This window comes from Melanaphis sacchari, unplaced genomic scaffold (assembly GCF_002803265.2).
Source record: "Melanaphis sacchari strain LSU unplaced genomic scaffold, SCAv2.0 Contig7_pilon_pilon, whole genome shotgun sequence".
NCBI classification, from domain to species: Eukaryota; Metazoa; Arthropoda; class Insecta; order Hemiptera; family Aphididae; genus Melanaphis; species Melanaphis sacchari.
The window spans coordinates 4643226-4658736 of NW_020271560.1; the positions used below are offsets into that span (position 1 = coordinate 4643226).

The 15511-nt window shown below is 26.2% G+C and overlaps 1 protein-coding gene across 1 annotated transcript; it reads left to right on the forward strand.

The window, feature by feature from the left end:
* The first annotated feature begins 298 nt into the window (after positions 1–298).
* On the forward strand, positions 299–11690 carry LOC112601837. Its single transcript, XM_025349652.1, has 3 exons — positions 299–571; positions 664–813; positions 11312–11690. The coding sequence occupies exons 1-3, from the start codon at positions 502–504 to the stop codon at positions 11524–11526; spliced, it is 435 nt and encodes a 144-aa protein (XP_025205437.1). The 5' UTR covers positions 299–501; the 3' UTR covers positions 11527–11690.
* Positions 11691–15511: the final 3821 nt, after the last annotated feature.

The window sequence follows — 15511 nt, forward strand, 5'->3', positions numbered from 1 at the left end:
TGATCAAAGGACTTCGGTATCGTTAAATACAATAAACAATAATTGTATGTAAGATGCGCACGTGTTAAACAACGGGTTTCACTGGAACACATAGTGTAGCAAAAAAATGCAACTGAGCCATAATATTATAGTATATCGTATACATATATACATAAGTATAAAGCATAATACGGTATACGCACAATGTTATTATTATATATAAACGATGACAAAGGGAAGGGGGCTTCGAGCAATAATGTAGTACTAAAAAGTGGTGGGGTAGGGGAGCGAGAGAGCTTTCCACCGTACGCTCCTGATGGTCTGTATAGTCGTTTGCGATCCCGACCGACGAACAGTCTTGAAAAGTGTTCAGAAGTGTTGCAGATCTTTTTTGACATAGTATTTTGTATGAGAATAACAAACATTTCAAATTAAAGCATAAAGTTTTTCACGTTTACCGGGAATTTAATAAACCGTTTAGTTGTATAATTTATAATTTCATAAATCTACGACTATTTAATAATGATCCGTCGTCAGATGTACACGATGATCGTCTTTGTATTCGGATGTCTCGTCTTATTACCGGACTACAGTAAGTTGTTAATTGATTACGATTAATTACCTATTTTTCAGCGCTATAGTTGGCTATATTATATTTAATTATCGTTTTGACCATATACACAGGCAAAGCTATCAATTGTTGGGTGTGCTCCACGGATACGGATCAACGGTGCAACGACCCGATGAACATGACCAAAGGTGCGATCGAGGACTGTAGCAGAGCACCGCATTCGGCTTTCTTGCAGCCTGTGTGCAAGAAACAAAAACAAAGAGGTACGAGTCCATACGTATAAGATAATATAGGTATATTTGGGGGTTTTTATAGACGTAAAAACGTTAGATATCGCATATTCGCGTTTTTATAAAGCATTGGACAATAATATAATTAGACTATAAAATCAGGTCACACCGGCAATAATAAGTAAAGGTCTCACACTCAGACGTAATTCAATCCACATACTTGCTGCACGGCACTATTGTTTTATCCAAAGCAGACGTTCCACATAATGTTTGAAATAATAATTGAAATAACTGGTTGTAAATGGTATATATATGGTAGACACCTATATAGGTCCTATATATTCTTTATATTATACTTTTTACAACATAAATAACACAATATTCTAAATAGTTTGCACTTTGTAGTGAATAATCCATTTTATGCTTCATGATTTAATTTAATTTTTTTTATAGTACAAACTTTTTTAATAATTTAATAGATAAAAAAACAAATTTTATGATTTTTATATTATATGTACACATAAAACTCAAACTTACTGTAAATTATTAAAAAAAAATTTTGTTCTCAATGGAAAAAGATAAAGCTTGAGTTAGAAAATAAATTATCAGTGTTCTTATTTTTTATTTGTATAATGTTATATTGTTTAGATATCTATTTTAAACATTAGTATATAATATGTAGTTTATTCAATTAAATACCTATGTATTATTTACCGTCCTTCCTGTAACCTCGTATCTTTATAATATATAAAATAGGTATCTATAGAATAAAATAAAATAAAATAAAATATAATGGACATTGGACAGTGTATAAATGTTATAAGATATTTTAATACTATATTTACCTAACATGAATTTAGTTTAAATACATAAAAATTTATTTTTTGAAAAAGAAAATGACGTAATATTAAAAAGTACTTGCACTATAATCATATGTTGTGCAGCAGCTCATGGCTTAATATATAATAAAATCTAAATATATTTGTATTTTAAAACAAACACATATTTCCAAAATACTTATAGCTATACATTTTATTAAATTTAAAATAATTCAATATCCAATTTGAATGTTAAAACAATTTTTAAGACAAGTGTTTTATATGTATACAAAACAAAGAATAACATTAATTATTTTTAAACAAGTACGATATATATTATTAATAATTAAAGTAAAAAATAATTGTAATAGAAATCAAATAGTTGTTTTCAATAACATATCAAATTTAGTCGATCCCAACGGGTATTCCATTACATATCATTGATTATTTGATAATGACGTAATTATCAGTTAAAATGATCATAATTCATATTATGTGTCATTCGTTTGAATAACCAATTTTTATTGTATCTTCTTTGATTTATTTGAATGTATAATATATATATGTATATACTCGTAAGAGTCATACGTATAAACTATTCTCCTGTTATCATATCATACATGATAACTATTATGATTTCATCTTTTAAGCCTAATTACTAATTAATAATTATATGACAATAGGTACATCTTAATAATTAACTATTGCTTTTTTAATCTACATATTAGTACATTAACCAAATTGTGACATTGATGATTAAATTCTTTTAAATTAATGGATATATGAGATGGCCTATGCGTATTGGGGTGTTTTTTAATCTTCATTATAGTATTTCGTGTTTTTCGATGATTGAATTAAGACACAATGGACTGAATTTAATTGCCTGCTTAATTTTTATTAACCTTTTGGCCATTCTTGTAAGGAACGATGATTCACCGGAAATTTGTATTTGTCAGCCCGCCCGCAATGTTTTAATTGATATTTACATTTTCAATAGAAATTTTAAGATAAGTTCTTTTGTTTAACTAAAATAACAGTTTTTACTATTTTTAGGAATCATAAATATAATTTCTGGGTTTGTTTACCGGAAATTGTTTTTACGAATATGTTATATTATTATGTATACTACTTTATTTTCGTTAACGATGCAATTCGTGAGACGAAAAAAATAATCAACAGGTGTGTATAGTATTTACGCATATACAATGATAATATTTTCTATTTGAATAAAACACATAGATCGCAATCTGAATAGAATGAACAGTCTGGTTCTTAGAGGTTTCACTCTCGTGTTTCAAAAAACAACCCGTATTTTATCGTAATTTGATAGTTTAATGTCGTTAGCAATTGTATTATATTAATTATTAAAATATTATTTTGACAAAAAATATATAACTTTATAGGTTATATTATTAAGTGTTTTATAATTACCATAAATTAAACATTATATTTGATATTTGATTTACATACATTTACTTTACAAATAAGTGTAATCGTAATCAAGCAAACTTATGTATTGTTGGATATTTTGTCATAAAAAAAAATGTAGTTTTTGCATAGACAACGTATTGGTTCATAAATTATTTATGTTTTATAAAAACAATAATAAAGTAAATTATACAAATTAAATTTAAAGTAAATACTCTAAGTATTTTGCAAGTATATAATAATTATTTATTACCTATAGGAAATTAAAAAAATTATTTTTTCCAAATAAATATATAGTTAAAGTAAGCCTTATAATAACCTAACCTATTATCGACAAAACGAGACATCTTTATTTTAAATAATAACCTCAATAAGCACTATAAACCTTAAACGGCTTAAACCAATCATGAAGAAACATATTATATTATTATTTTTTTGAAAAGTTAGAAAAATTGATATTGATAATAAAAGTTATGACAAATAAAGAATAATGCGTAAAATTTTATTTATTTTTAAAATGCATCAATGACAAGTATTTTTTTTTTTTTTTTTTTTGAAAATAAGTAAATAAAAGTATAATAAAATTATTGCATACACTACATATTTTATAAGTATATAATATTATACTAAATATTGCAGTTTACTGTAGGTAACTAACATTATTAAAACATTAATATAAAATAATAATAATTTATTTTTCAAGTTAGGTATAGTTTTAGAATTATTAATTGACGTAAACTATTAACTATTTTGAGTTAGATTTTTATATTTTGAATGATATTCGTAATATTTTTCTATCAATATTGTCGTGTATTTTCAATTAAAACTATTGATAATGTACTTATACAAATAATATCAGACTCAATTCATTACAATTAATAATTTAATAATATTATTCAAAAATCACAATAATATCTGCATCTACCAGTACGTAGGTGTAAATTACGATTTACAATGTTATTAAGTCATAAAAATATATTTTATTTCATAGTTAAATACAAATCATCACCACACTTATAGTTAATACGCAAGATAGACGAACGATGTAGGTAGTACTATGTAGTTGTAGTTCATAGAGTATTAGAGCTATATATACCTATTATGTAGGTATGTTTATGATAACTGATAAGTTTTGATATTTAAATTGGAAAGTAGTAATCATAAATAATACCTATATGTTATAAAAATATTTTTCACTTTTTATCATGGCACGTGTAGCGATTTTTTTGACAATAATAAGTTGACGGCAATGCTAATAATTAATAAATATTAAAATTACTCACAAAGTTAGAACTCCTATTAACATAATATACACTAATATGATAATTTGACAATAGTTATACAAGTAGTTTTTCAATATTAAAAAAATATATTTATATATAATGAAAATATTATAATAATTACATAGTATTATTGTTTATACCATGTAATGACAAAAAAATAAGTGTTGATAATTATTTAACAAATAATAATAAAAACCTATTTTGAATTTTCCTATTTTATAGAATAATGGATAATAATAATATGGAACGACTATATTATTATTATCATAACAGGGGACAGCTACATTAATATCTACATAAAAAACAATATATATATATATATATTCGTATTGTGACGGTTTTTCGTCATCTGCGTCCGATTTTAAGCAACATGTGTCTTTACTCTATATATAGGTATAGGTACTATATCTGGGCATCCGTTTGATCTCGATAAAATTTATTTCGATTTAGCACACCAACCTTAGTTGGTTCTCGGTGCGTGAAATCCGTCGTTCCCGTCCACTAGACATTAAAACGGATGGTCGACGATGTATTCTGTCTACATAAATTTTATATATGGCAATGTACAATATATGATTACAAATTGTATACATCGCGCACGGTTTTCTATTTATGGGTCTTGTGATAAGTTCAATATGGTAATTTTTTTGAATTTTACCTGTGAGAAGAAAAACGAAATTTAGTTTTATGTTCTTTAATTGTTTTGGACGCCAAATCCCTTTAATTTTTTTTTTATCATAACTTCTTCAATCCATTTAAAGTAACAGAAGTCGTTAATAATACTATTTTACAGAAAAAAAGCACTATGCAGATAAGAAATGTTCTTTAATTATATGACGATGTTAGATTAATTATTTTTAAAAGTATTGTAATTATTATTGTTATTATTCATTACATTATAATAAAGTAATTAAATGTCTTATGCGTAACTCTACGAGACTTGAGTTGTGTAATATAAATTGTTTTTATAATATTACATTTCAAATTTAAAATAGTTCTTTTTAAAAAATATTTACACTGATAAACCTTTATCTATATTTGTTAATTTATAAACAGTTTTTTGGGGTTCAATATTGTATTGGTAGTCGTATAATTAGGTCATGATTTTATGGCTTAGATAATATTCGGACGAGTGAAATAATTAAAGCCGATGCCTATTAACGCGTAGGTAAATAAAATTGTATATATTTATAGCAGTATTATACAAGTATGACATCTAGCTGCATTATTGTGCATAATGTAATAACATGAATTATACGCGTATACCTATACATTGTAAAAGTGCGTCGTCCAAAACATTGGTAATATTAGGCACATACCGTGTAACTGCAGTTGGCGGTTATTATTTCGGTCCATTTCGCCATTTCCTGGCGCGGCGTCCGCAACAGTATCCGTTTTCGGGACTAGGCACACTATTGTTATTACAGGTAATAGGCGTATATATATATAATTGTTGTATATACCATATACTTGATGCTTTCGCCGCGACCGATTATTTTTTCGGCTGTCAACGTTCAAACTGCATCACCGTTATCCGTACGATTTTTCCCAAGAGGGTATTTACGCCGTGTATATAATGTACATAATGTATAGGCATATATTATATTCAAATGTATTTGTTTTTTTTTTTTTACTCCATTTCGCAATTCACCGGTCGTTTTTTTCTCCATTATTTTCGATTTGTATCGTTATTCCATCCGTGTAATATTATTATTACTATTTGTTATTATTATTATTCGTTATTGCGAACGCGGCGTTTTCATCGACGGGCGCAAATCGATTCGTCTCGGGATTTACGGGGGCATCGAGTCGTCACGATTTCACGGTGATGAGTTGCTCCCGCCGCCGCTACTTCAAACCGAAGCGATTTCGCGCTTACGACCGTATACACCTACCTCTGGTTTACCTAACCATCTGCACGTCTATATACATTATACCTTACCACCACGACTTACGTCTACCTTACCAGTTACCATCAACGTGAACTTAACCGTATCTATTTACGTCTATAGTGTATATATGTGTGAGTACACGAGGTTTCGATTCACATGATTCCTGAACACCGAATAGGATATCATCAAGATCATACTGCATACCTTTTTCAACTGACGGGCCACATTCAAAATGTATATTTGTACTGCGGGCCATATATGCTTCATGGGTTTTTTTTTTTTGTTCATTTCGATAAAATATAGACTAATCATAGGTATATCTATTGTACTTACACTTCTTATTAAGAATTGGCGTTACACATTTCACTCCGAACATGGAAAGATTGGTTAAAGAAAAACAAGCCCAAATTTCTCACTAATTTTTTTTTATTAATATTCTAAAATCCAATGCATTTTTTTTATATAAAAATTCGAAATTGTAAAATATTGTATATTCTTAAAAACTTAATAAAATACATTTTTTGTAAATAATAATTTTTTTTTTACACGGGCCGGTTGGACACCTTCGCGGGCTGCAGGTTGGGCATACCTGCCAATACTGTAACATATATACATTACATAATTGACACCATGAAACAGTTCGCATCGGACGTGTGTTAAATCGTGTCACAACAGTATATTACATTATCGCACATACGTAATTAATATTTTATATTTTTATCGATATTACTGTATTAATGTATTGTATATTAAAATTGTTTATTCTATTATAAATGGATTCCGAAAACGCGACGTGATATAATTTGAGGGTAAAGGGTTTGACATAAAGTATAATTTATGTGACGGTCGATTTTTTTTCCACAACTAAACGAAATTATCGTCGAAATCGTGTTCATACCGATATTAATTGGTAAACGACACGAATTGTTAAACAATAATATAATATAAATACCTATGTCCTATAGGGACTGGTACGGTGGACCTACTCATATAAATATGAAATATTATAGCGATGTTCAATTTATTTATTTATCTATAACTGGTTAATGGTTGGTATCTAATTGTCATAATTTATAATGTACATTAAGTCGAAATCACAACAATAAATCATGTATAAAACACTTAAGATCTCGGTCAGTACTATTATTAGACATGTATTGGTAACACGCGCACTTCTAAGTTTTAAGTACACTGTGAGTCTGCGATGGGATATAAATAAAAAAAAACCAATAAACAGTATTGAAATTATTGCTCATTCGATAAATCTCAATACGTATATTATACATTTCTAGATCGTCGAAGAAGACTTTAACGGACTACGGACACACGAGTATCTTGTGTTCGTCCTTGAACTATAAAATATACGCAACCTATCACTGAGAAATAAGATATCCGTCTATGTATATCATCATTATGATCGCAATATTTTATTAAGTTATCAACCTCGTTGTACTTATATTAAATATAACATTTTTTACATTCTAACATTCAAAGATATGGAAGCATAGATGATAAACATATACAGATATTAATACATTACTATACGTTTAAATGTTTCGAGTACACATCATTTAAAAATATGATAGATATTAGATCTAATTATATTTAATAATAACAAAATATGAAACAAGTACCTAACAACACTAATGTTTTTAATTTAATTATCTATAAAATATACATACAATGAAGTCCAAGATAGTAAACAGCTAATAAGAATCTATTAAAGTTGATATATTTATCACCTAAATTTACCACAATGTTATGAATGCTATGATTCATAACTTATGAGTTATGATTTATAAGTAAACAAATCATTTATATGATTTTTATTAAACAAATTAAACGATATCTGAAATAAAAGAATTTACAAAATTATCCAATCTTATATTTTTTCTTTATTAATATTGTAATATTGTTGATCATAATATCATTGAAATTCTGATTCGTCTGGCTATTATTATAAATAATTGTAAAACGGGGTTTTTAAGAAGTTTATATATAAAAAGAAGGTTTTCTATTTTCTTCATGGTAAATTATTATGTTACTCGGCTTTCTCCGTAATATTAGTTTGATAGTTTAAAATGCAGATTGATATCTGTTACAAATTTATAAAATTACCGAATATATTTAGACCCATTATCAATTAGGTATATATTATAATATCACGAATATATTTTTTCATTAACTATACGGGGGATTTAAAAAAAATACAATGAATAACAAAAAAAACGTAAAGGCTTCGTTAAGTAAGACAATTGTTTTGTTTTTTATAACTTCGTACGATATAATTATTAAAAAAATAGATTTTTTTGTGTAAGTATTAAATTATTTTAGTGAAATCATAATTTATCTAATTGTATTATAAAATCTGTATGAAATATTTACAAATTTTGTTTAAAATGTCTTCCTTTATAAATTAGACAACATTTTGTAAAAGTATTTTATATATACAAATATATATATATATAAATAAGTTATAACCTAATCAGTAACTAAGTAATTTTCATCAATGTTTTATGGAAAATCTTATTTATTCTGTTAAAGTTAAATAATGGGTTTGCTATTTTGTTACTTTATTGACTACATCTTATTATTTTTCAAAGACATCTTGTCAGCTGTTGCTTTCATTTTTGACACGTTTATTAATAATTTTAAAATATTATGAAATTATCTTTTCAAAGTATATCATACATATACTCATTCCGTGATTCAAAACAGGTAGAACAAATTTTTTTTAGTGCCTTTAGTTTAGTTTTTATTTAAGTTAAAATATTGTATGTATATCTGTGTGACTGCAGTGTATGCTATTGACCGGAGTTCCTAACCTTTTTTAACTAACGACACCCTCAGATATTTCCTAAATATCCGGAGGGCAGGCACCCTATAATAGTATATCGCATGTATTTATATATATTTATTTTATAACTTCGGTTTTCTTTAACTTAGTATAACCAAATATATTATATACACATATTATTATATTTAAAAAACACGCTAATTAAAGAATCTTGTTATATCTTTCATAAAATAATTTTTTTTAATTATAAAAATATGTATTATAAATTATTATTAATTATTTTATGTTTAAAATAGTTTCACGGCACTTTTGTTACAGCCTGTAGGAATCTCGGCTATAGATTATAAGATTTTGAGGTCTCGCAAAGCTAAAATTAAAATTTACATGGTAAACCTAATATTCCTATTGCGCCACTATTTATATAATATAGACAGGTACATACTTTGATTTATATAACAAGGCAACTTGAAAATATAATAAATTTGCATTATTATTTAGTTTAGTCATTATATGAACTTGTTATGATTAGATACCTACACGTTTTGCTTTAAAACAATAATAATATTTTTTTCGTAAAATATTTTGATATACTAATATGCTTGTAATATTTAATATTAAATGTTTTATGAGAAACTCGATACCTAGCGTTAAAGTGACACGAATACTAGTAATATTGTTGAATGGATAGATACTTATGTCTATACGGTTTCTTTTATATCATATATTATATTAATATTTAGGTACTTATTTCGCAATTAAAAATAAAACCAAGAATTATGAAAATAAATAGTATACACAGCTCAATTTGAGTATTTGTCTCGCATGGCTCATTTCAGCATCAACCTCTAAACTAGTATTGTAAAATACGTATTATTACACATTTTAAATATAGTTGCGAACAGAGCTTAGTTGATGGCTCATGAATCATGTTAGTTGTAAATACCTAGTTACTAGTTACTTATATATTATATATCATGTTAAATGGGAATAATAATAAGAGTACTGTTATAAATTAGGTACTAATCATTATTACTTCAATAGATAAACGTACGTTTTTTTAAGGTAAACTCTACTATTCTAAAAAAATGAGCCATTACTATTAGTAATGGCGTATTGTATTATGTATACATTTACGAGTTCATGATATACCTACCTAGTACATAATATATATTATACATTTTAAAAGTTTCTATTGAATTTTTTATATAATTACTTCTTCATTATTCTTTTTTGATTTAACTACACACTTACATTAAAATAAACAATCGCTTTGGATGCTTTGGTTTTCAGAATTGTCACCAATTTTTACGTTTGTGAAAATATTTAATCTTAAATTGTAGACAATGTGACAATAATATATTTTTTAATGGCTGCTATTATTCACAGCGTATACCTAACCTATACATGTTTTATATTACATATACATTTTCACTAAAAAAAAAAGCTAGTTATACAAAAACAATAATAATAATAAAAATCACTCACTATCATTGATACTACATCGTGATTATTACAAAACTATGTAGGTAGGGATACTCTTCGAATGCAAAAACTTTTATTGTTATTTTTTTTATTACTTTACTATTTAATTTTGTATAAATCAATAACATTAGTATACATAGGTTATACTATTGTTTTTACGACCTATATATTTTATAAGTACCTATATATAATATGTATCGTGGTTTCGTGATTTAATGAAATATTATATTTTTAATGAACACAATAGAATGAAAATTGTATTTTTGTATCAGGACGATAGAACGCAGTAATTATTGCTGTTAACCGCCAAAAATACAGATTAACACTTCAATAAACTTTTAAACACGACGATTAGCCGGAAAATTCAACAAATTTTTTCGAGTTTTGTTATCTCAATTCTCATTCATACAGTGTCTTTTCTGATTATTTTGCGTATTGACCCTGCAACAGTACAAATAATATAAGTTATAATCATATAAGTACAAAAATATTAATTTATACAGTGTAAATGTACGATACAATCTTAATACTTAAAAATAGAATTTAGTCATAAACACATTTTTGCTCGGGTGCAAATAGCTACATAAAATAAATTATTATCCGGATTTACAAATACCTTTAATTCCACTTGTTATCAATAAACATAAAATTATAATTTAAACGGAAAATTATTTATTTTTAAAAATCGCTCATTATTCAATATTATACGATATAACTACCATTTCCATAAATTTGGCCATCGCGTAATATACAATGCTCTATTACAATAATATAATTAATTATTAATTTTATGTAATAATATTACTTATTGTAATGTAATGTAAATTACAGTGAACGGCGAGCTGCTAATAATCCGGTCGTGTGCTTGGGCATCGGACAGCCGGAGCGATGATGGCCCATGCGCCATAAACACGCCCGCGAACATACGCATCGAACACTGCAGCACGTGTGATCAAGACCTTTGCAACGGCGCGATGGTCATCGGAAGCTACACCGTGTTCCTGACCATTATTTTGGCGATCGCGACCCATCTCGTTACCTATTAACACCAGCTTTTTTCATTATTACTCCAAAACGCGCTCTTTCCGCCTCAACAGAACAGTCATACGATACTCACGTAGGTATATGGCACACATTTTTTAGATACCTATATAATATATATACTGTATGTTTATGTAAATTATATTATTATGATTTTTTCGATATTTAACATCTATTTTTTTTTTTTTTTTTTTATAATTTTTATAACTAGACATAAATTTTAAGAAAAGTATGACTATATTTAATTTAAATATTAGGTAACATAATTTTAATTATAAGTAATATTATGATTTATATTTATCTTAACTACAGTTCTTTCGACAAAAAATTTTAAATGGTTATTAAGAATTACATTTTTATAATTTATTATTATACACCTATTTTCTTTTCTTTCACCTTTCATTACCTTTTATATAGGATACTTTCTCTCCCTCTGTTATACATTTATAACTACCTATTGTTTAAATGTTTGTTTTGTTATTTAATGTGATTTGTTAATATTAATTAATAATCTAAGTACCGCCTATTTTTTTGACGCGTTATAAGATTTCTTAAATATTTTATATGATTATTTAGTAGTTATAGGATAACTGTGCTATTTTCATACTTTAAAAAAGTACTTTAAAGTAGGTGTATTGCATTTTTAAAAAAAATTAAACTATCTATACAATGTTATACTTTATTTAAAAACATAGATTAAGTATAAAGTACTTTAATATTTATAGGTACTTATAGTATAGTGATAAATAATAAAATAATATGCAGGTTTTACTTACCTTTTATTTTTTTAATTTGATTTAATATTTTGTACGAATGGACCATTTTCTTCCAAATAGGTATTGGTTATTATTTTTAATTTGTATCATTATAGGTTAAACTGCTTGTTTTTTTTTTTATTTTGTTACGTATGAGTGGGAAAGTGTAACCGACTTTAAACGTTTTGTAATAATAAGAGACCATCATATTTTGGCTACGCTAAAATTATTGCTATTTAAACTTGCTTTTGGTTTCTTTTTTATATATTATATAAATATAAGTATATAATATACTGGTATTATTTATATTATTTTGTTCACGTCTTCCCAGTTCGGGTCAATTCGTAGCACAAATTTTTATCAGTTATCCGTCCAAAAAATAAATGCGTGGATCTTTTATTGCTATTTCAAAGCATTAGATCGACGTCATTAAATTGTGTATAAAATATAGTGTACAAAATAGAAATTTTATATTTTTAACATATTATCATTTATCATTATTTGAGATTAAATAAATGTTGCATGAGATTTATATTTTATCGGCGAGTAATCGTTACCTATAACCATTATTATATTAAAATTAGTGACATCAATTTAACGTAGGTATATCTATATATGTATTGATATTTTTTATTTATTCATATTTTTTACTTGATTTATAATATTGATTTATAAATAAAATAACCTACATATTTCATAAATTGGTGTTGATATGTTTGATATTTTATATATATATATATATATTATATATATATATATATTATATATATATATATATTATATATATATAAAACTATACCATACTATAATAGGTACTTGCAGGCTGCTATAATACAATTATTAATATTTATGTACTATATTTAGGTATGTATATATAGACTTTTGCAGCAGCCAACAAGATAGTGTATGTATAATATAGCATTGTTCACAATTTTAAAACGTGATTTAATTTATTATTAGCAGCACTTCACGTCTTCACCAGTTCACCAAAAATAAATAGTTTTGATTTTATAAATCCAATATAAAAATGTTATTGGTAGTGATAAATTTCTACTGTTCTCAAAACAACTTTCTAATTAAAATACTCAAGTTTACCGTGTAGTTTATTATACATTTCATGCGTATAATAATTACTAGGGCCGTAGAGAGAAAAGTTCAGGTCCGGGAGGAAAATGCTTAAGGGCCCCTATTAGTGGTGGTTTCAGGAGCCACGATCACCCTCTTTCCCGTAACTTCTCACAAGACCAAATAAATTTCAAATATTTATACTTTTTCTATTTCAAGTAGCAAAGTAAAAGCACAAATTTGTAAACAATATTAGTTTTTTAATTAAATTGCTTTTTAAATAATTTTACATCTTTTATATGTATTTATACATTACATATTATTAGTTATCTTTTTTCGGGCCCGGGAGGAATCCTATCTTTCCTCCCCCCACCCAAACGACAGGCCTGATAATTACCTATATTGTTGTTATAACGGTTTTTTGGTCTTCAAAAATGCCATACAATGCATACCTACACAGTTTAACACAAACCTTGTATGTTAATAAAATTGTTATAGTCGATTTTAATGGTCAACCTAATATCTCTGGAACTATGATGTATATTTGTATGTAGTATAGTTATAAAATTTAACATGACATGTTGACTTGTCAGTATGTATCTCAACAGTGATGTACGATATTGTACATGTATTATTATAAGTTATAACTTATAAAAGTACCTATCAAGTAGGTACATGCCATAACTTTTAATGTACCTCAAAACCGTTTTTCTCGCTGTGTTAGAAAATTACCTAGTCAACAATCACATTTTTGTTGATTTTTCCTTAGTTCGCAACCAATAAATAAATAAAAAAAAAAATTAAATTTTTGGATAATATAAACTTTTAACCACCGTAATTTTATTATTTTCAGCGAACAATCCATTTGTACATCAGCTATTATATTATTATCTACGTCACCGTAGAATTTAAAAAGAAAAAATACAATTTAAAACAGGATAAAAACAAATAATATCAAATAATTTTTCACTATTCACCGTATACCACCTTATAAAATTAAAACTATTTTTACATAATATACGCATTTCTTAATACATTTTGTTATTAGAGTAAGATATACTTACGTCATTTTTATGAAGCAACCATTTCACGTGAAAACGGGAATAGGTATCTTATAATGATTCAAGACATATTTATGTTTTTCCAATAATTTTTACTATTTTTTTTTTTTTTAATCGAGATTATACTAATTATAGATTTAGCCCTCTTAACGTGGAAATAATTTGTGGATGTGTACCTTCATCAAATTTGCTTTAAAAAAGTAATTTCACTGAAAAAAAAAGTTCATGCTGCCTCTGTGGTCATGCCGTAGACACTTCAATATACCCCTGGACCGGCTGGACCTAATCTGTTAATGTAATTATTGCTCAGTATTCACAATACAAGTAGTCAGTAAAAACCGTTCGTGTCGTCGACATCAAACACCGTAAACAATAAAATACAAATTATGAGGGTAGGTCATATCAATTATATGTACTCATGTAATAATGTAGTCTTACCATTTTAAATTTTATAATTTTGTTTTATGACGTGGTGGCATACCTATATTACTATAATTTATACCTATTATATTACATTATTACGTCTTAACAGTTATATTTGTTTCGAATCCATAATTTATAATTAAAGACGGACAGCGCAGCATCAATAAACTGTAAAGTTCATTACTTGTTTCATTCATTAATGAATAATGCACGTGTTGTTAATTCTTATGAAATATACTAGTATATTTATTATTTTTTTTGTTAGGTCGTTTAACTAATGAGTAATAATAAGCGAAAACATGTATATAAATATATGTAAGGGATAAGACTTCAAAACTAACAATTGTATTCAAATGTAAGTGTATGTAGGTGAATAGTAGATACCTAACTAATGTTTGCGCATCAACCACCATAACCCGGCAACTACGAAGTATAAATTAATCAATTAGGTACTCGTAGCATTTATGTTAGATAAAATATTATACAATATTGAATCTTATTACTTATTAAACAAACACACATATTATAAGGTAGGTACATCTATTTACAGCTTTGATATCAATAAACATAAATATAGTTTATTTTATTAATAAAATATTTTTATTGATATACATGCCACTAATAATTTTTGGAATATTAAAAATGTTTTCAGCTTAAACCTAGTAAACTTGATATAATTGTTAATC

Bases quoted from the DNA above. Each gene is read 5' to 3' on its own strand.
- LOC112601837 (XM_025349652.1), top strand. From the start codon at position 502: ATGATCCGTCGTCAGATGTACACGATGATCGTCTTTGTATTCGGATGT. The intron at 572-663 runs GTAAGTTGTTAA...CCATATACACAG, and splicing joins CGTCTTATTACCGGACTACA to GCAAAGCTATCAATTGTTGG. The intron at 814-11,311 runs GTACGAGTCCAT...TGTAAATTACAG, and splicing joins CAAGAAACAAAAACAAAGAG to TGAACGGCGAGCTGCTAATA.